This window comes from Pelodiscus sinensis, unplaced genomic scaffold (genome assembly GCF_049634645.1).
Source record: "Pelodiscus sinensis isolate JC-2024 unplaced genomic scaffold, ASM4963464v1 ctg169, whole genome shotgun sequence".
Classification (NCBI taxonomy): Eukaryota; Metazoa; Chordata; order Testudines; family Trionychidae; genus Pelodiscus; species Pelodiscus sinensis.
Window position 1 is genome coordinate 117791 of NW_027466020.1, and position 20665 is coordinate 138455.

General features: G+C 74.4%; 2 protein-coding genes across 8 annotated transcripts; one reads left to right on the forward strand and one right to left on the reverse strand.

Annotated features, from left to right (window-relative positions):
- Positions 1 to 403: 403 nt before the first annotated feature.
- MSMP (microseminoprotein, prostate associated) lies at positions 404 to 3704 on the forward strand. The gene is made up of 3 exons (XM_075918346.1): positions 404 to 534; positions 2321 to 2429; positions 3515 to 3704. The coding sequence occupies exons 1-3, from the start codon at positions 426 to 428 to the stop codon at positions 3702 to 3704; spliced, it is 408 nt and encodes a 135-aa protein (XP_075774461.1). The 5' UTR covers positions 404 to 425.
- Positions 3705 to 6380: 2676 nt separating this feature from the next.
- On the reverse strand, positions 6381 to 20297 carry RGP1 (RGP1 partner of RAB6A GEF complex). Of its 7 annotated transcripts, XM_075918340.1 has the most exons (10): positions 19160 to 19207; positions 18994 to 19008; positions 18714 to 18858; positions 16379 to 16515; positions 15955 to 16038; positions 13039 to 13188; positions 12819 to 12965; positions 10134 to 10261; positions 9867 to 10044; positions 6381 to 7055 (listed from the first exon to the last, which is right to left on the reverse strand). In XM_075918340.1, the coding sequence occupies exons 1-10, from the start codon at positions 19197 to 19199 to the stop codon at positions 6832 to 6834; spliced, it is 1248 nt and encodes a 415-aa protein (XP_075774455.1). In that variant the 5' UTR covers positions 19200 to 19207; the 3' UTR covers positions 6381 to 6831. The 7 variants fall into 7 exon arrangements, with proteins under 7 accessions (XP_075774455.1, XP_075774457.1, XP_075774458.1 ...); XM_075918342.1 differs by lacking the exons at positions 18994 to 19008; positions 19160 to 19207 and adding an exon at positions 20147 to 20297; XM_075918343.1 differs by lacking the exons at positions 18994 to 19008; positions 19160 to 19207 and adding an exon at positions 20031 to 20177.
- Between the last annotated feature and the right edge of the window lie 368 nt (positions 20298 to 20665).

The following is a 20665-nucleotide window of genomic DNA, read 5'->3' on the forward strand; positions in this document are numbered from 1 at the left end:
GGGTTTCTGGAAGGAGACAGCTCAATGGCACCAGGGATGCTTCCACAAAGGCCTCGCTCCCACGCCGGCCCTGGGGGCTTGTCTCTGAGCGGCCCTGCACACGGCGCCCTGGAGATGGACCTGCCGCGGGGTCTCGCTGCCAGCCCTCGCGCCCGCCGGGATTTCCAACTGGAGCCGGAACTGGAGCGCATGAATCAGCTTTTCACAGCTTGTTAAAACGCTCGATCCTACCTCTTGTTTTCGGACCAGGAAATGAGTTTTACAGCGTCTCCGGGGGGCTCAGCTGGTGGCCAGGGTCATAAAGTTGAACTTTATAAATAGCTCCTGGTGGGACCCAGAGGCGTTAGAAAAGGGAGGAGAGCCAGAGAGCAGGCACAGAGGGGAGAGGCTCCGGGATCAAGAGGAGTCCAAACCCAACCACAGCAATGGCCGTGAAGAGGCAGGTGGCCCGTGTCTGGGGCAGGCTCTGCCTGATGGTCTGTTTCCTGCTCCAGCCCCAGGGCTCCCAGGCGAAATGTTACTTCCAGGCACAAGGTGAGGCGGCCGCGGGCTGAGACCAGGACGTGCTGGGCATGGCCCTGGCTGGGATGGTTGAGCCGAGGTGCACCCTGCTCTGGGCAGGGGGCTGGACGCGACGGTGCCGAGGGCCCTGCCAGCCCCGGGGCTCTGCCAGCCCCGGGGCTCTGATTCCGAGTGGTGCAGGTGCTAGGCGGCCTGGCCGGGCAGTGGGGGCTCTGGGCACCCAGGCTGCAGAGCAGTGAGCGAGTGGTGTGCCCCGGGCGCATGCTACCAGGCCAGCTGGGACCGGAACAGCCCGGAGCCCACAGCTCCCTCCCCGGGCGCGGCTGAGCTGCTGCGAGGAACCGGGCTGGGCCTGGGGTGGAGGAAGGGGAGTCCCAGGTACCCGCGGGGCAGCCGGGCTGGGCCTGTGGTGGAGGAAGGGGAGTCCCAGGTACCCGCGGGGCAGCCGGGCTTGGCCTGTGGTGGGGGAAGGGGAGTCCCAGGTACCCGCGGGGCAGCCGGGCTGGGCCTGTGGTGGAGGAAGGGGAGTCCCAGGTACCCGCGGGGCAGCCGGGCTGGGCCTGTGGTGGGGGAAGGGGAGTCCCAGGAACCCGCGGGGCAGCCGGGCTGGGCCTGTGGTGGGGGAAGGGGAGTCCCAGGTACCCGCGGGGCAGCCGGGCTTGGCCTGTGGTGGGGGAAGGGGAGTCCCAGGAACCCGCGGGGCAGCCGGGCGGGGCCTGTGGTGTGGGAAGGGGAGTCCCAGGTACCCGCGGGGCAGCCGGGCTGGGCCTGTGGTGGGGGAAGGGGAGTCCCAGGTACCCGCGGGGCAGCCGGGCTGGGCCTGTGGTGGGGGAAGGGGAGTCCCAGGAACCTGCGGGGCAGCCGGGCTGGGCCTGTGGTGGAGGAAGGGGAGTCCCAGGTACCCGCGGGGCAGCCGGGCTGGGCCTGAGGTGGGGGAAGGGGAGTCCCAGGAACCTGCGGGGCAGCCGGGCTGGGCCTGAGGTGGGGGAAGGGGAGTCCCATGTACCCGCGGGGCAGCCGGGCTGGGCCTGTGGTGGGGGAAGGGGAGTCCCAGGAACCCGCGGGGCAGCCGGGCTGGGCCTGTGGTGGGGGAAGGGGAGTCCCAGGTACCCGCGGGGCAGCCGGGCGGGGCCCACGGAGGAGGCGGGAATCACAGAACACTAGGACTGGAAGGGACCTCGAGAGCCATCGAGTCCAGTCCCCGGCCCTCACGGCAGGACCCAGCACTGCCTAGACCGTCCCTGAGAGACATTGATCCAACCTGCTCCTCAGTCTCTCCAGAGACGGGGATTCCAAACCCCCTGGGCAGTTTATTCCCGTGTTTGACCCCCTGGCTGTGAGGGCCTGTCCAGCCTGCCCCCCAGTTCGAACCAGGGTGGCTAACGCAGGGATTCCAACTTGCAAATGAAGCCTGAGATTGAAATATCCCGGGCTTCATTTGCATGTTCCCAGGCGCCGCCATGTTTAAATGCCCGGTAGTTCGGGCTCCACGCGGCTCCACGCGGCACAGGCTCGGGAGTGCGAATGAAAGCTCCTAATTCGAACGACCGCTAACCCGCCTTGCTGGGCCCCGCGGGGCAGTTACGGGAGCCCCAGGCCCCGCGGGGCAGCCTGGCGGCCCTAGGCCAGGGCTCGCTCCTCTCCGGCGCAGGGGACACCTGCCCTCAGCACCGCCGGGGGGGACGTGCAGCAGCAGGAGCCCCGAGGAGATGTGGGGGAGGGGTGCCCTGAGTCCGGCCCCGCCCACTCGCACAAGGGGGCAGGGCCGCTCCGCTCACTGGGCCGGGCTCCCTTGCAGCTCCCTGTGCCGCCGAGGGGAAGCACTTCAGCCTGGGAGAGTCGTGGCTCAGCGCCGCCTGCCTGCTCTGCACCTGCCTGCACCCCGTGGGCGTGGGCTGCTGCGAGATGTGAGTCGAGACCAGCCCCGGGGGGGGGCCGTGTGCATGTGACCTGAGCAAAGGGAGGGGCTACACCCGGGGGGGGCCGTGTGCATGTGACCCGAGCAAAGGGGGGAGCTACACCCGGGGGGGGCAGTGTGCATGTGACCCGAGCAAAGGGGGGAGCTACACCCGGGGGGGCGGCCGTGTGCATGTGACCCGAGCAAAGGGGGGAGCTACACCAGGGGGGGGGGGCCGTGTGCATGTGACCTGAGCAAAGGGGGGAGCTACACCCGGGGGGGGGCCGTGTGCATGTGACCCGAGCAAAGGGGGGAGCTACACCCAGGGGGGCCGTGTGCATGTGACCTGAGCAAACGGGGGGGGGTTACACCCGGGGGGGGCCGTGTGTATGTGACCTGAGCAAAGGGGGGGGGCTACACTCAGGGGGGGCGGCCGTGTGCATGTGACCTGAGCAAAGGGGGGGGGCTACACTCAGGGGGGGCGGCCGTGTGCATGTGACCTGAGCAAAGGGGGGGGCTACACCCAGGGAGGGGGGCCGTGTGCATGTGACCTGAGCAAAGGGGGGGGCTACACTCAGGGGGGGCGGCCGTGTGCATGTGACCTGAGCAAAGGGGGGGGCTACACCCAGGGAGGGGGGCCGTGTGCATGTGACCTGAGCAAAGGGGGGGGCTACACCCCGGGAGGGGGGCCGTGTGCATGTGACCTGAGCAAAGGGGGGGGCTACACCCAGGGAGGGGGGCCGTGTGCATGTGACCTGAGCAAAGGGGGGGGCTACACGAGGAGTAACGGTAGTTCGGATTATGAAGCCTAGTCCAAACTACCTGGGCCGTGCCGCGTGTAGCCGCGTGGAGCCGCGTGGAGCCGCGGGCACAGAGTCCGCACTAGTGGACATTTAAAAATGGCGGCGCCCGGCTTTATGCAAAGAAGCCCAGGAAATTCAAATCCCTGGCTTCATTTGCACCTCCGGTTGCCGACATTCCCACCCGAGTGCGAACTAGGGGCTAGTGTAGACAGACCCAGAGGGACATGCCAAGGCCCGGCCCGATCCCTCCTGCCCCCTGCAGCCAAGCACCCGTCTCCTTCTCTCCTGCCAGCACCCAGCACCCCATCGACTTCCCCGAGTGGTGCATGGCTCAGTACGACGCGCAGACCTGCCAGATCTCCGTGGTGCAGAGAGCCAACCCCAGCCTGCCGTGCGCCAACAGCCTGGGGCGCGAGTGGGGGCTGGCCGGCTCCCCGGAGCCAGTGATCAACAAGGTGCTGGAGCCGAGGCTGAGCAGGTAGAGGTCGAGGGCTTGCTCCACCGTGTGCCCGGCCTGCCCCACCAGCACGTCTCTCGCACGCTCCATGCCTGCCCCACGCCCAGCCCCTCGCAGGGGAACCACTGGCTGCCCACCCGCCACGGGGCTGGATTCCTGGCCCCAGCCTCACGCTGCCTGGAGCCGGCTTTGCCTTTGCTTCCCAACCTGCCAGGGCTCCCACGCACGGGGGTCCCCTCAGCCAGCGGCGACGCCCCCTTCCTGCTCTGCCACCCCCCCCAACGGGCACGAGTCCCAGCTGAGGGAGCAGGGGGGGCCTGAGAGCCACAGATCTGCGGGCTCAGCCAGCACGATCATCCCCCCACGCCGCAGGGGCCCGAGTGGGGAGTCTGGCGAGTCTAGCCCGGCTCTGGGCAGGAGCATGGCCCCCGGGTTCCAGCTCGACGCAGGCCCCCTGCCCAGTGAACGGCTCCATCTCCCATCGCGCTGCGGCAGCCCCACACTCCCATGGGGCAGGGCCGTGACACCGGGCCAGCCAGGCCCCCGGCTCATTCCTGTGCAGAGCCACCCAGACCCTACCGGCCCTTCGCCTCCGGGGCAGGGGGGCTCTCGCCTGCCTTCCAAGGGCAGCCCCTGGGCCCCAGCCGCCCACCCACGAGCCGCCCCGGAGCTGCCAGACCCTGGGCCCCAGCCGCCCACCCACGAGCTGCCCCGGAGCTGCCAGACCCTGGGCCCCAGCCGCCCGCCCACGAGCCGCCCCAGAGCTGCCAGACCCTGGGCCCCAGCCGCCTGCCCACGAGCTGCCCCGGAGCTGCCAGACCCTGGGCCCCAGCCGCCCCCCACGAGCTGCCCCGGAGCTGCCAGACCCTGGGCCCCAGCCGCCTGCCCACGAGCCACCCCGGAGCTGCCAGACCCTGGGCCCCAGCCGCCCCCCACGAGCCGCCCTGGAGCTGCCAGACCCTGGGCCCCAGCCGCACCCCCACGAGCCGCCCCGGAGCTGCCAGACCCTGGGCCCCAGCCGCCCGCCCACAAGCCGCCCCGGAGCTGCCAGACCTTGGGACCAAGCCGCCCCGGAGCTGCCAGACCTTGGGACCAAGCCGCCCCGGAGCTGCCAGACCCTGGGCCCCAGCCGCCTGCCCACGAGCCGCCCCGGAGCTGCCAGACCCTGGGACCAAGCCGCCCGCCCACGAGCCGCCCCGGAGCTGCCAGACCCTGGGACCAAGCTGCCCGCCCACGAGCCACCCCGGACATGCCAGACCCTCCACAAGCCGCTCCCAGCTATCCACTCCTGGAGTTGCCCCCAGCCTGGCGCCGCAGCCGTGTCTGGGGCACGGTGACCCAGGCCGTGGCTGGGAGTGGCCCTGCCTGTGGCCGCCCGGGAGCGCTGCTGACGCTGCCCCAGCCTGCGCTGCGCAAACGCGTCTGTTCTTGCAATAAAAGTCTGAATCTGCCCCTGGGCCTGGCCAGTGACTCGCGGCGGCAGGAAAGGGCCCGTCCCCGTCACCCCCAGCAGACGTGACCCCGCCCAGGGGCCCCGCCCAGCAGCAACCAGCTCTGCCCAGAGCCAGGACGGGGCAGGAACAGCCTGCGGCATAGCAAGGACGGTTCCCCCTCCCAGCACAGGGCTGGGGCAGTTACGGGAACACCCCTCCCCCGCAGGCCCCGCCGGGGCAGTTACGGGAACACCCCTCCTCCGCAGGACCCGGCCGGGGCAGTTACGGGAACACCCCTCCCCCGCATGCCCCGCCGGGGCAGTTACGGGAACACCCCTCCCCCGCAGGCCCCGCCGGGGCAGTTACGGGAACACCCCTCCCCCGCAGGCCCTGCCGGGGCAGTTACGGGAACACCCCTCCTCCGCAGGACCCGGCCGGGGCAGTTACGGGAACACCCCTCCCCCGCATGCCCCGCCGGGGCAGTTACGGGAACACCCCTCCCCCGCAGGCCCCGCCGGGGCAGTTACGGGAACACCCCTCCCCCGCAGGCCCCGCCGGGGCAGTTACGGGAACACCCCTCCCCCGAAGGCCCTGCCGGGGCAGATACGGGAACACCCCTCCCCCGCAGGCCCCGCCGGGGCAGTTACAGGAACACCCCTCCTCCGCAGGCCCCGGCCGGGGCAGTTACGGGAACACCCCTCCCCCGCAGGCCCCGCCGGGGCAGTTACGGGAACACCCCTCCCCCGCAGGCCCCGCCGGGGCAGTTACGGGAACACCCCTCCCCCGCAGGCCCCGCCGGGGCAGTTACGGGAACACCCCTCCCCCGCAGGCCCCGCCGGAGCAGTTACGGGAACACCCCTCCCCCGCAGGACCCCGCCGGGGCAGTTACGGGAACACCCCTCCCCCGCATGCCCCGCCGGGGCAGTTACGGGAACACCCCTCCCACGCAGGCCCCGCCGGGGCAGTTACGGGAACACCCCTCCCCCGCAGGCCCCGCCGGGGCAGTTACGGGAAGACCCCTCCCCCGCAGGCCCCGGCCGGGGCAGTTACGGGAACACCCCTCCCCCGCAGGCCCCGCCGGAGCAGTTACGGGAACACCCCTCCCCCGCAGGCCCCGCCGGGGCAGTTACGGGAACACCCCTCCCCCGCAGGCCCCGCCGGGGCAGTTACGGGAACACCCCTCCCCCGCAGGCCCCGCCGGGGCAGTTACGGGAACACCCCTCCCCCGCAGGCCCCGCCGGGGCTGCCGTACGGACCCGCAGGCTGTGGGCTGGGCACTGAGGTTTTTATTCCTTCACACACAGACCCCGGGGTCCGAGGTGGGCGGCGCTCGGGGGTTTCGGTCCGGCCTGGCCAGTGGCCCCGCAGTTTCCTGACTTGCTCGGCCCTGGCCAATCCCAGCACTGGTGGCTGACGGGCAGCTCCCCGGGCCACAGGCGAGGGGGGGCGGGATTTCGCTGCCAGCGCCAGTCCCGGTGCCCGGCCCCCGCCAGGCTGGCAGCAGGGGGGGCAGCTCCCCCCGGCGTAGGGCCTGCTCCCGGTGTGCGGCCGGCCCGCCCCGGCGCTACGCTTCTGCCCCCACGTCTCTCCCTGGGACAGGCCCGGCCCCTCGGGTGCCAGGGCGACGAGGCGCTGGAGGGGGGAGCCCAGCGGGACGGGGCAGGGAGGGCGAGGCCACGCCCAGGAGACACGCCCCCAGCGCCCGGGCCCGCCCCCCCCTCAGATGGTGATGGAGTTTGTGCTGGAGAACTGGGACACGGACGAGGCCAGCACGGGATTGGTCGGCAGGACTTTGATGGGCAGGTCCCAGCTGAAGGTGTCCACTTCGATCTGCTCCACCCCGGTCCAGGGGCTGGTCTCCGCGTGGCCCTGGGGGACCGTGTGCGCCTCCAGCGCCGCCCGGGAGGTCACGAACTCAAAGTGCAGCCTCCACTTCAGAGCCACTGCGGGAAAAGGGGGTCAGGGGTGGGGTGGGGCAGGGCTGGCTGGGGCGGTCGGGTGCTGGCTGTGGGGTGGGGCGGGGCTGGCGGGGCGCTGGCCCCGGGGCGGGAGAGGGGAGGGGCTGGCCGGGCACTGGCCCCAGGGCGGGAGAGGGGAGGGGCTGGCTGGGCGCTGGCCCCAGGGCGGGAGAGGGGAGGGGCTGGCGGGGCGCTGGCCCCGGGGCGGGAGAGGGGAGGGGCTGGCGGGGCGCTGGCCCCGGGGCGGGAGAGGGGAGGGGCTGGCGGGGCGCTGGCCCCGGGGCGGGAGAGGGGAGGGGCTGGCTGGGCACTGGCCCCAGGGCGGGAGAGGGGAGGGGCTGGCGGGGCGCTGGCCCCAGGGCGGGAGAGGGGAGGGGCTGGCCGGGCGCTGGCCACAGGGCGGGAGAGGGGAGGGGCTGGCTGGGCGCTGGCCCCGGGGCGGGAGAGGGGAGGGGCTGGCTGGGCGCTGGCCACAGGGCGGGAGAGGGGAGGGGCTGGCTGGGCGCTGGCCACAGGGCGGGAGAGGGGAGGGGCTGGCCGGGCGCTGGCCACAGGGCGGGAGAGGGGAGGGGCTGGCTGGGCGCTGGCCCCGGGGCGGGAGAGGGGAGGGGCTGGCTGGGCGCTGGCCCCAGGGCGGGAGAGGGGAGGGGCTGGCTGGGCGCTGGCCCCAGGGCGGGAGAGGGGAGGGGCTGGCGGGGCGCTGGCCCCGGGGCGGGAGAGGGGAGGGGCTGGCGGGGCGCTGGCCCCGGGGCGGGAGAGGGGAGGGGCTGGCGGGGCGCTGGCCCCGGGGCGGGAGAGGGGAGGGGCTGGCTGGGCGCTGGCCCCAGGGCGGGAGAGGGGAGGGGCTGGCGGGGCGCTGGCCCCAGGGCGGGAGAGGGGAGGGGCTGGCCGGGCGCTGGCCACAGGGCGGGAGAGGGGAGGGGCTGGCTGGGCGCTGGCCCCGGGGCGGGAGAGGGGAGGGGCTGGCTGGGCGCTGGCCCCAGGGCGGGAGAGGGGAGGGGCTGGCGGGGCGCTGGCCCCAGGGCGGGAGAGGGGAGGGGCTGGCCGGGCGCTGGCCACAGGGCGGGAGAGGGGAGGGGCTGGCGGGGCGCTGGCCCCAGGGCGGGAGAGGGGAGGGGCTGGCCGGGCACTGGCCACAGGGCGGGAGAGGGGAGGGGCTGGCGGGGCGCTGGCCCCGGGGCGGGAGAGGGGAGGGGCTGGCGGGGCGCTGGCCCCAGGGCGGGAGAGGGGAGGGGCTGGCCGGGCACTGGCCACAGGGCGGGAGAGGGGAGGGGCTGGCGGGGCGCTGGCCCCAGGGTGGGAGAGGGGAGGGGCTGGCCGGGCACTGGCCACAGGGCGGGAGAGGGGAGGGGCTGGCTGGGCACTGGCCACAGGACGGGAGAGGGGAGGGGCTGGCGGGGCGCTGGCCACAGGGCGGGAGAGGGGAGGGGCTGGCTGGGCGCTGGCCCCAGGGCGGGAGAGGGGAGGGGCTGGCCGGGCACTGGCCACAGGGCGGGAGAGGGGAGGGGCTGGCCGGGCACTGGCCACAGAGCGGGAGAGGGGAGGGGCTGGCGGGGCGCTGGCCACAGGGCGGGAGAGGGGAGGGGCTGGCTGGGCGCTGGCCACAGGGCGGGAGAGGGGAGGGGCTGGCTGGGCACTGGCCCCAGGGCGGGAGAGGGGAGGGGCTGGCGGGGCGCTGGCCCCAGGGCGGGAGAGGGGAGGGGCTGGCCGGGCACTGGCCACAGGGCGGGAGAGGGGAGGGGCTGGCCGGGCACTGGCCACAGGGCGGGAGAGGGGAGGGGCTGGCCGGGCACTGGCCAGAGCGGGAGAGGGGAGGGGCTGGCGGGGCGCTGGCCACAGGGCGGGAGAGGGGAGGGGCTGGCCGGGCGCTGGCCACAGGGCGGGAGAGGGGAGGGGCTGGCTGGGCGCTGGCCACAGGGCGGGAGAGGGGAGGGGCTGGCTGGGCGCTGGCCCCAGGGCGGGAGAGGGGAGGGGCTGGCCGGGCGCTGGCCCCAGGGCGGGAGAGGGGAGGGGCTGGCCGGGCAGTGGCCACAGGGCGGGAGAGGGGAGGGGCTGGCTGGGCGCTGGCCCCAGGGCGGGAGAGGGGAGGGGCTGGCCGGGCGCTGGCCCCAGGGCGGGAGAGGGGAGGGGCTGGCCGGGCGCTGGCCGCAGGGCGGGAGAGGGGAGGGGCTGGCCGGGCGCTGGCCCCAGGGCGGGAGAGGGGAGGGGCTGGCCGGGGCGCTGGCCACAGGGCGGGAGAGGGGAGGGGCTGGCTGGGCGCTGGCCACAGGGCGGGAGAGGGGAGGGGCTGGCTGGGCGCTGGCCACGGGGCAGGGGAGGGGAGGGGCTGGCCGGGCGCTGGCCCCAGGGCGGGAGAGGGGAGGGGCTGGCTGGGCGCTGGCCCCAGGGCGGGAGAGGGGAGGGGCTGGCCGGGCGCTGGCCCCAGGGCGGGAGAGGGGAGGGGCTGGCTGGGCGCTGGCCCCAGGGCGGGAGAGGGGAGGGGCTGGCCGGGCGCTGGCAGGGGCGGGGCTGGCCGGGGCGGTCGGGCGCTGGCCACGGGGGAGAGGCTGGGCTGGCCGGGGCGGTCAGGCGCTGGCCACGGGGGAGAGGCTGGGCTGGCCGGGGCGGTCAGGCGCTGGCCACGGGGCAGAGGCTGGGCTGGCCAGGGCGGTCGGGCGCTGGCCACGGGGCAGGGGCGGGGCTGGCCGGGGCGGTCGGGCGCTGGCCACGGGGCAGGGGCGGGGCTGGCCGGGGCGGTCGGGCGCTGGCCACGGGGCAGGGGCGGGGCTGGCCGGGCCGGGGCGGAGCCGCACTCACCGATGTTGGTGGTGAAGCCGGGCGTGGAGCCGAGCGGGACGGGCAGGCTGAAGCTGCTCCTGGCCGTGTGCAGGCAGGACTCCTGGTGGCGGGCGTGGGTGCTGTAGGCCACGGGCTGGCCACGCCGCCGCTGGAACTCCTCCTGGACGCTCTCCTCCGTCTGCAGGCTCACCGAGTACTGGGGGCGGGAGGGAGGCCACGTCAGCCCGTGTGGCCCGAGGCCCGGCCCCCACGGAGCCCGGTGCCGGCCCCTGCCCGAGCGCCCACCTGCAGGCAGGGGATGTCCCCGTCGGAGAAGGCGAAGGTCCCGACCACGTCCTCGCCCAGCTTGTAGACTGTCTTGAAGATGCCGAACTTGCCCACCGTGCCCCGGGTGTTGCTGATGTTGTACAGGTCTTGGGAGAAAGGAGCCAGATGGGCCAGACGGGCGGGGGCAGAGGGCACAGAGCGGGGGGCTGGGGCAGAGGGCACAGAGCGGGCAGGGGCCGGGGCAGAGGGCACAGAGCTGGGGCGGGGGCAGAGGGCACAGAGCGGGGGGCTGGGGCAGAGGGCACAGAGCTGGGGGGCGGGGACGGGGCAGAGGGCACAGAGCGGGCGGGGGCGGGGCAGAGGGCACAGAACGGGGGCGGGGCCGGGGGCACAGGGCGGGGGGCCGGGGCAGAGGGCACAGAGCGGGGGGCCGGGGCAGAGGGCACAGAGCGGGCGGGGCCGGGGCAGAGGGCGGGCAGGGGCGGGGCAGAGGGCACAGAGCGGGGGGCCGGGGCAGAGGGCATGGGGCGGGCGGGGCCGGGGCAGAGGGCACAGAGCGGGCGGGGGCAGAGGGCATGGGGCGGGCGGGGGCGGGGTAGAGGGCACAGAGCGGGCGGGGGCAGAGGGCATGGGGCGGGCGGGGGCGGGGGCGGGGCAGAGGGCACAGAGCGGGCGGGGGCAGAGGGCATGGGGCGGGCGGGGGCGGGGCAGAGGGCACAGAGCGGGGGGCCGGGGCAGAGGGCACAGAGCGGGCGGGGCCGGGGCAGAGGGCGGGCAGGGGCGGGGCAGAGGGCACAGAGCGGGGGGCCGGGGCAGAGGGCACAGAGCGGGCGGGGGCAGAGGGCATGGGGCGGGCGGGGGCGGGGTAGAGGGCACAGAGCGGGCGGGGGCAGAGGGCATGGGGCGGGCGGGGGCGGGGCAGAGGGCACAGAGCGGGCGGGGGCAGAGGGCATGGGGCGGGCGGGGGCGGGGCAGAGGGCACAGAGCGGGCGGGGGCGGGGGCACAGAGCAGGCGGGGGCGGGGGCACAGAGCGGGCGGGGGCAGAGGGCATGGGGCGGGCGGGGGCGGGGTAGAGGGCACAGAGCGGGCGGGGGCATAGGGCATGGGGCGGGCGGGGGCGGGGCAGAGGGCACAGAGCGGGCGGGGGCAGAGGGCATGGGGTGGGCGGGGGCGGGGCAGAGGGCACAGAGCGGGCGGGGGCGGGGGCACAGAGCGGGCGGGGGCAGAGGGCATGGGGCGGGCGGGGGCGGGGCAGAGGGCACAGAGCGGGCGGGGCCGGGGCAGAGGGCACAGAGCGGGCGGGGCCGGGGCAGAGGGCGGGCGGGGACGGGGCAGAGGGCACAGAGCGGGGGCGGGGCAGAGGGCACAGGGCGGGCAGGGGCGGAGCAGAGGGCACAGGGCGGGGGTGGGGCAGAGGGCACAGAGTGGGCAGGGGCGGGGCAGAGGCACAGAGCCGGGGTGGGGGCGGAGCAGAGGGCACAGAGCGGGGGCGGGGCAGAGGGCACAGGGCGGGCAGGGGCGGAGCAGAGGGCACAGGGCGGGGGTGGGGCAGAGGGCACAGAGTGGGCAGGGGCGGGGCAGAGGCACAGAGCCGGGGTGGGGGCGGGGCAGAGGGCACAGGGCAGGGGCGGGGCAGAGGGCACGGGGCGGGGCAGAGGGCACGGGGCGGGCGGGGCAGAGGGCACAGGGCGGGCAGGGGCGGGGCAGAGGGCACGGGGCGGGGCAGAGGGCACGGGGCGGGGCAGAGGGCACGGGGCGGGCGGGGCAGAGGGCACAGGGCGGGCAGGGGCGGGGCAGAGGGCACGGGGCGGGGCAGAGGGCACGGGGCGGGGCAGAGGGCACAGGGCGGGCAGGGGCGGGGCAGAGGGCACGGGGCGGGGCAGAGGGCACGGGGCGGGCGGGGCAGAGGGCACAGGGCGGGCAGGGGCGGGGCAGAGGGCACGGGGCGGGGCAGAGGGCACGGGGCGGGGCAGAGGGCACGGGGCGGGCGGGGCAGAGGGCACGGGGCGGGCAGGGGCGGGGCAGAGGCACAGAGCGGGGGCGGGGGCGGAGCAGAGGGCACAGAGCGGGCGGGGGCGGGGCAGAGGGCACAGAGCGGGGGCGGGGCAGAGGGCACGGGGCGGGGGCGGGGCAGAGGGCACGGGGCGGGGGCGGGGCAGAGGCACGGGGCGGGGGCGGGGCAGAGGGCACGGGGCGGGGGCGGGGCAGAGGCACGGGGCGGGGGCGGGGCAGAGGCACGGGGCGGGCGGGGGCGGGGCAGAGGGCACAGAGCGGGGGCGAGGCAGAGGGCACAGAGCGGGCGGGGCCGGGGCAGAGGGCGGGCAGGGGCGGGGCAGAGGGCACAGAGCGGGCAGGGGCGGGGCAGAGGCACAGAGCGGGGGTGGGGGCGGGGCAGAGGGCACACAGCGGGGGTGGGGCAGAGGGCACGGGGCGGGCGGGGGCAGGGCAGAGGGCATGGGGCGGGCGGGGCAGAGGGCACGGGGCGGGCGGGGGCGGGGCAGAGGGCATGGGGCGGGGGTGGGGGGGGCAGAGGGCACAGGGCGGGGGCGGGGCAGAGGGCACAGAGCGGGGGCGGGGGGGGCAGAGGGCACGGGGCGGGGCAGAGGGCACAGGGCGGGGGCGGGGCAGAGGGCACGGGGCGGGCGGGGCAGAGGGCACGGGGCGGGCGGGGCAGAGGGCACGGGGCGGGCGGGGCGACTCACGCAGGCTGCGGCGGGAGGTGGCCGCCATCAGCAGCTCCGTGGCCAGGTCTGCCAGGCGCGAGTCCTTCTTCGCCCCCTCCTCCTCCTCCAGGAAGGGGTTGGAGGGGGCCACCCCGTCGTCCTGGGGCAGCTGGTAATCCTTGAGCCCTGGGGAGAGCAGGGAGGGTGAGGCGGGCGCCGGGGGGGGGGGGGGGGGGAGCCGGGGCCCCACAGGCCTTACCGTGCAGCACCAGCACCCGGAAGGGCAGCCGCAGCAGCTTGATGGGCGAGTGGACCCGCTGGCAGCCGACGGTCAGCTTGTACACGTACTTCACCGCCTGCCCCCGGAAGGAGGGCGGCCCGGCGGCCGGCAGCGTCTCGCAGTACGAGTCTGGAAGGGGAGGCGGGCGCGGGTCGGCGGCTCTCCTACGGCGCCGAGCCGAGCCGGCTGAGCTGCGGCTGCCAGTCCCGCTCTGCTTCCCACGGCGGGCGCCCGAGCCCCACGCCTCAGAGCACTGCCGGTCCAGGGCTCCGCGCGCCGCCCTCCCCCCTCCCCCACGGCAGGCGCCCGAGCCCCACACGCCTCAGAGCACTGCCGGTCCAGGGCTCCGTGCGCCGCCCTCCCTCCTCCCCCACGGCGGGAGCCCGAGCCCCACACGCCTCAGAGCACTGCCGGTCCAGGGCTCCGCGCGCCGCCCTCCCTCCTCCCCCACGGCAGGCGCCCGAGCCCCACACGCCTCAGAGCACTGCCGGTCCAGGGCTCCGTGCGCCGCCCTCCCTCCTCCCCCACGGCGGGCGCCCGAGCCCCACGCCTCAGAGCACTGCCGGTCCAGGGCTCCGCGCGCCGCCCTCCCTCCTCCCCCACGGCGGGCGCCCGAGCCCCACGCCTCAGAGCACTGCCGGTCCAGGGCTCCGCGCGCCGCCCTCCCCCCTCCCCCACGGCAGGCGCCCGAGCCCCACATGCCTCAGAGCACTGCCGGTCCAGGGCTCCGCGCGCCGCCCTCCCCCCTCCCCCACGGCAGGCGCCCGAGCCCCACACGCCTCAGAGCACTGCCGGTCCAGGGCTCCGCGCGCCGCCCTCCCTCCTCCCCCACGGCGGGAGCCCGAGCCCCACACGCCTCAGAGCACTGCCGGTCCAGGGCTCCGCGCGCCGCCCTCCCTCCTCCCCCACGGCAGGCGCCCGAGCCCCACACGCCTCAGAGCACTGCCGGTCCAGGGCTCCGTGCGCCGCCCTCCCTCCTCCCCCACGGCGGGCGCCCGAGCCCCACGCCTCAGAGCACTGCCGGTCCAGGGCTCCGCGCGCCGCCCTCCCTCCTCCCCCACGGCGGGCGCCCGAGCCCCACGCCTCAGAGCACTGCCGGTCCAGGGCTCCGCGCGCCGCCCTCCCCCCTCCCCCACGGCAGGCGCCCGAGCCCCACATGCCTCAGAGCACTGCCGGTCCAGGGCTCCGCGCGCCGCCCTCCCCCCTCCCCCACGGCAGGCGCCCGAGCCCCACACGCCTCAGAGCACTGCCGGTCCAGGGCTCCGCGCGCCGCCCTCCCCCCTCCCCCACGGCGGGCGCCCGAGCCCCACGCCTCAGAGCACTGCCGGTCCAGGGCTCCGTGCGCCGCCCTCCCCCCTCCCCCACGGCGGGTGCCCGAGCCCCACGCCTCAGAGCACTGCCGGTCCAGGGCTCCGCGCGCCGCCCTCCCCCCTCCCCCACGGCGGGCGCCCGAGCCCCACGCCTCAGAGCACTGCCGGTCCAGGGCTCCGTGCGCCGCCCTCCCCCCTCCCCCACGGCGGGCGCCCGAGCCCCACGACTCAGAGCACTGCCGGTCCAGGACTCTGCACACCACCCTCACCAGTTCCCACCACATACACCCAAACAAACGTGCACACATGCGCATGAACACACAGACACATGCACCCACATGGGAAAACACATGCAAACACAGGCATGTGCACGCAGAAACATGTGAACACACATGTGCATGTGCACACATGAACGCACACGTGCACACACAAACACACACGTGCATGTGCACAGAGAGGGTCTGTCTACACTACCACCCTAGTTCGAACTAGGGTGGTAATGTAGGCAACTGGAGTTGCAAATGAGGCCTGGGATTTGAATTTCTCGGGCTTCATTTGCATATTGCCGGGCGCCGCCATTTTTAAATGTCTGCTAGTTTGGACTCTGTGCCGCGCGGCTACATGCGGCACGGAGTAGGTAGTTCGGACTAGGCTTCCTATTCCGAAATACCGTTACTCCTCGTGGAACGAGGTGTACCACACATGCATGCACGCACACACGGGAACACACATGAGTGCACACACAGGGGAACACACACGAGTGCGCACATGGGAACACACCCGAGTGCGCACACACGGGAACACACACGAGTGTGCACACACGAGTGCACACACGGGAACACACCCGAGTGCACACACACGGGAACACACGCGAGTGTGCACACACGGGAACACACCCGAGGGCGCACACACGGGAACACACACGGGAACACACCCGAGGGCGCACACATGGGAACACACCCGAGGGCGCACACACGGGAACACACCCGAGTGCACACACGGGAACACACCCGAGGGCGCACACACGGGAACACACCCGAGGGCGCACACACGGGAACACACACGGGAACACACCCGAGGGAGCACACACGGGAACACACCCGAGGGCGCACACACGGGAACACACCCGAGGGAGCACACACGGGAACACACCCGAGGGCGCACACACGGGAACACACCCGAGGGCGCACACACGGGAACACACCCGAGGGTGCACACACGTGCACACACGGGAACACACCCGAGGGCGCACACACGGGAACACACACGGGAACACACCCGAGGGCGCACACACGGGAACACACACGGGAACACACCCGAAGGCGCACACACGGGAACACACACGGGAACACACCCGAGGGCGCACACACGGGAACACACACGGGAACACACCCGAGGGTGCACACATGGGAACACACCCGAGGGCGCACACACGGGAACACACACGGGAACACACATGGGAACACACCCGTGGGTGCACACACGGGAACACACCCGAGGGCGCACACACGGGAACACACCCGAGGGCGCACACACAGGAACACACCCGAGGGCGCACACACGGGAACACACACACAGCCCTTACAGGATTTCGACTCGCCGGGATCCAGCCGCAGGTCACAGAAGAGGATCTTGGGGGGGGTGGACAGGATGCATTGGCCGCGCTCCCCTGAAAGGCCAAGAACAGCCACTGCTCTGCGGGGGAGAGAGACAGGCCCGGCCTGCCCGGCCCCCACCTCCTGGCTACCCCAGGGCCGTGGCTGGGCCTTCCCGCCTCCCCTGTGCCCGGGGCAGCAGGCGCCTTGCAGCTCTGAGCTCCTCCCCGGCGGGGCCACGGCAGCGCCCGCTCTCTGCCTCTCCCAGCCGGGCCAGCGCCCGCAGCCACTCTGCGGTGGAGGCCCAAGGCGCGCACGAGCCCCTCTGGCCCTTCCTGCCCCGTCGGCTCCCTCCGCGCCAGCGCCACGTCCGCGCCCTCCCCGCCGGCACCGCAGCGGCCAGGCCTGACTCACCCCGGTTGGGCACGAACACCGTCTCGTTCTCGGCCTGCACGTCGTGTGCGCTGGCGTCCGAGGGGGGCAGCGCCACGCGGCTCTCGCTGGCGTGGAACTGGCAGTGGATCTGGGCGCTGGCCCAGGCCAGCATCTCGCTGGGCGGAGGGAGAGAACAAGCCATGAGACACCGCGCCCACAGGGGAGCCAGGCTGCTCCCTGGGCCCCGCACCCAGCCGCAGGCCCGGGGGTTCTGCCCAGCAGCCCCAGGCACTGCTAGGCGGGGAAGCGATCGCACGGCTCCGCCAATGGGGGCGGGACGGGTCACAGTGATAACGTGCAAGGCCGGACCCGCAACACGGACACGTGGGCGTTCACCAGGGCCGGTCTCACAACACTGGACACGACTGTCAGCCAGCTCTGGGGAGAAACCGAGTCACAGAAATGGGAGAGGCCATCGGGATGCCTTCGGAACGAACCTCAGGGGATGCCTAAAAGCATTCGACACGTGGGCAAGATGGCCGCTCCGGTTCACCCTGGCCTGGCTCAGCTCTGGCCCACCCCGCAGCCAAACGCAGGACGGGGAAGGACGGGGAGTTGAGCGCCCCGGATCTAAACTGGAAAGTCGGACTGCGGGAAGCTGCCAAAGGGCCCGGGCGACTCCGGCTGGCAGAGATCAGGCCCAGGAGCTCGGAGAGGAGGCGGGAGCGCTCCCAGGCACACCCCGGAAAGGTGCTGCCGTCCCACCGCACGGCGAGGACACGGCAATTTGCACCCACCGTGTCTTGGGGGAAGGCGCGTCAACGTCAGCAGCTCACGTGCACCCAGGACTGTCAGACGCGCCCCCGGAGCAGCAGTGCCCGCTGGCCGTCAGGCTCCGTCCTGCTCCGGCCCTGGGAAGGGTCTGAGCAGCCTGGCTCCTGCAGATTTCCGCACTTGGCTCTTACCTGGAGATCGTGCCTGGCTGGGGCGGGGCATCTCAACTTGCTCCGCGCCCCCCGCCCTGCGGGCACCGCGGGGGGACCTGGCACTGGCTGCACACGTGGTGTGGCCTGTGAGCAAGGGGCTTTGCACCGAGTCCCTCAGGCACGGCACCCCCAGCGCGCCCAGAACAGACGCCCCCGAGCAGGCCACCCCCCAGAGTCTGCAAGCCCGTCACGCTGCTGCCCGGGTGTGCGTGTGGGGCGTGTCGCCGGCGGATCGGCTTTCGGTTTGGGGCTGGGCCGTGCCCGTAGCCTGTTTACTTCCCAGGCTGCGCACCGGCCCCCTCGAGAGCCAGCTGCTCTCAGGCGAATCTCCCGCACGACGGGTCCTCAGGCCGCTTCATGATCCCTCTCTGACGCCTGGGGGGTGCTGGCACAAGGCTCCTGTCCCGTGGCGTCCAGTGTCCACGGCCCATTGCTAATTCGCCTGAATTCTGGGCATTCGTGCATCGCACACCCAGTGACCGTGGGCTCTCTTTCACGGGGAGCCCCATTCACTAGTGCACGCCCTCAGGGGAGCTCACCCCCAGACCACGAGCTTGCATCACCCCCAGCCTCAGCCCTTTGCTAAGCGCAGAGGATTTCGGAACAGGGGCTTCCGACTGGTTTTCCAGCCTCCGCGTTGCACACACGGGGATGAGCTTGCTTAGAGCAGTTTCCCAAACGGGGTTCCCCGGCGCCCGGCGTTCCGTGTGCAATTTGCACGACAGTGGTTCAAACTACCGCCCGGGGCGAGGCTGGTGTTTGCGTCCGTGCAGTCACAGTGCAGGCTGACCTCGCCGGCTTGTTCAGCGTTTCCCTGCGCATTGGGGCCTCCTTTGCCTGCTCCACAGACGAGACTGTTACTGGGCCGCGATGTTCTGAATTTCAAAGGGCCCGTGGCCGCACTGGCCTAGACAGAGGAGGCTGCCCCGGGCCGTGGGGCGGGCGTGTACATGCCAACTGCACGTGTCCACGTGGCCCTCAGCCAAGCTCGGCCTCCCCATCTGCGGGGCAGGGCGCGCCGGGTCTGTGCCGTGCTCGGCCGAGAGGAGCCCCAGCCTGCCCGGTCTCTCGGCGGCCCGGCCCTGGTGGAACCGGCCCTTCAGGCTGACGGCCGGTCTAGCGGCATTCTGGGCGGCCACCCTCCTGTCCTGCACCTCTCTGCACACGGCATGGGGGGGCCTCGTCCCACCCGCCTAGCTCCTTCCCGCTGGGCCCAAGTGCCCTGCCCCGGCCGGGGTACTGAATGGAGGGCACAGGCCTGTCCTGGGGCAGTGGGCCCCGCGGGGTGGGGGAGGCCGTGGCAGGCCCCCGCCGGGACCCCCGCTCGGCTCTGGGCCCGGGCCCCGGGCTGTGTGGGGCGGGGGGAGGGCGCAGGGGGCAGTTGCTACCTGGTGGCGGAGGTGGAGGCCGGGGACAGCGGGTTGGTGAAGACGATCGCGCACTCCAGCATCTCCCCGGCCAGGAAGACGGGCCCACGGCTCAGCTGGGCCAGAACCTCGATCATGGCTCCGGCCGGCTCGGCTCGGCTCGCACCTGCAGCGCCAGAGACCCGGCTGAGTGGACACGTCTGCGGGGGGGCAGATACTCGCCTGCGCCACCACTGCCTGGGGGGAAGATCCGACCCCCCCCCCCCGCCACCGTCATACCCCGGGGGGGGCAGATACTCGCCTGCGCCACCACTGCCTGGGGGGAGATCCGACCCCCCCCCGCCACCGTCATACCCCGGGGGGGGCAGATACTCGCCTGCCGCCGCCACTGCCTGGGGGGGAGATCCGACCCCCCCGCCACCGTCATACCCCGGGGGGGGCAGATACTCGCCTGCCGCCGCCACTGCCTGGGGGGGAAGATCCGACCCCCCCCCCCGCCACCGTCATACCCCGGGGGGGGGCAGATACTCGCCTGCCGCCGCCACTGCCTGGGGGGGAAGATCCGACCCCCCCCCCCCGCCACCGTCATACCCCGGGGGGGGGGCAGATACTCGCCTGCCGCCGCCACTGCCTGGGGGGGAAGATCCGACCCCCCCCCCCGCCACCGTCATACCCCGGGGGGGGGCAGATACTCGCCTGCCGCCACCACTGCCTGGGGGGGAAGATCCGACCCCCCCCCCGCCACCGTCATACCCCCGGGGGGGGGCAGATACTCGCCTGCCGCCACCACTGCCTGGGGGGGAAGATCCGACCCCCCCCCCCGCCACCGTCATACCCCGGGGGGGGGCAGATACTCGCCTGCCGCCACCACTGCCTGGGGGGGAAGATCCGACCCCCCCCCCGCCACCGTCATACCCCGGGGGGGGCAGATACTCGCCTGCGCCACCACTGCCTGGGGGGGAAGATCCGACCCCCCCCCCGCCACCGTCATACCCCGGGGGGGGGCAGATACTCGCCTGCCGCCGCCACTGCCTGGGGGGGAAGATCCGACCCCCCCCCCGCCACCGTCATACCCCGGGGGGGGCAGATACTCGCCTGCGCCACCACTGCCTGGGGGGGAAGATCCGACCCCCCCCCCCCGCCACCGTCATACCCCGGGGGGGGGCAGATACTCGCCTGCGCCACCACTGCCTGGGGGGGAAGATCCGACCCCCCCCCCCCCGCCACCGTCATACCCCGGGGGGGGCAGATACTCGCCTGCGCCACCACTGCCTGGGGGGGAAGATCCGACCCCCCCCCCCCCGCCACCGTCATACCCCGGGGGGGGCAGATACTCGCCTGCGCCACCACTGCCTGGGGGGGAAGATCCGACCCCCCCTCCCCCCCCGCCAGCCCAGGCGTCCGGCCGCGTTGGGACGCGCTGTCCGGGTTCCTGCCGCGGGGCCCCCGCTCACCGGGTCCCGGGCACCCTCGGCGGCGGAGACAGCGACCCCGGCCCGCTCGGCAACGTTCGGCCCCGCTCGGAGCGGCTCGGGCCCCGCTCGGCAACGTTCGGCCCCCGCTCGGAGCGGCTCGGGCCCCGCTCGGCAACGTTCGGCCCCGCTCGGAGCGGCTCGGGTCCCGCTCGGCAACGTTCGGCCCCGCTCGGCCGCTGCTCGGGCCCCGCTCGGCAACGTTCGGCCCCGCTCGGGCCCCGCTCGGGCCCCGCCGTTCGGCCCCGCTCGGAGCGGCTCGGGCCCCGCTCGGCAACGTTCGGCCCCGCTCGGAGCGGCTCGGGCCCCGCTCGGCAACGTTCGGCCCCGCTCGGAGCGGCTCGGGCCCCGCTCGGCAACGTTCGGCCCCGCTCGGCCGCTGCTCGGGCCCCGCTCGGCAACGTTCGGCCCCGCTCGGCCGCGGCTCGGGCCCCGCTCGGCAACGTTCGGCCCCGCTCGGGCCCCGCTCGGCAACGTTCGGCCCCGCTCGGAGCGGCTCGG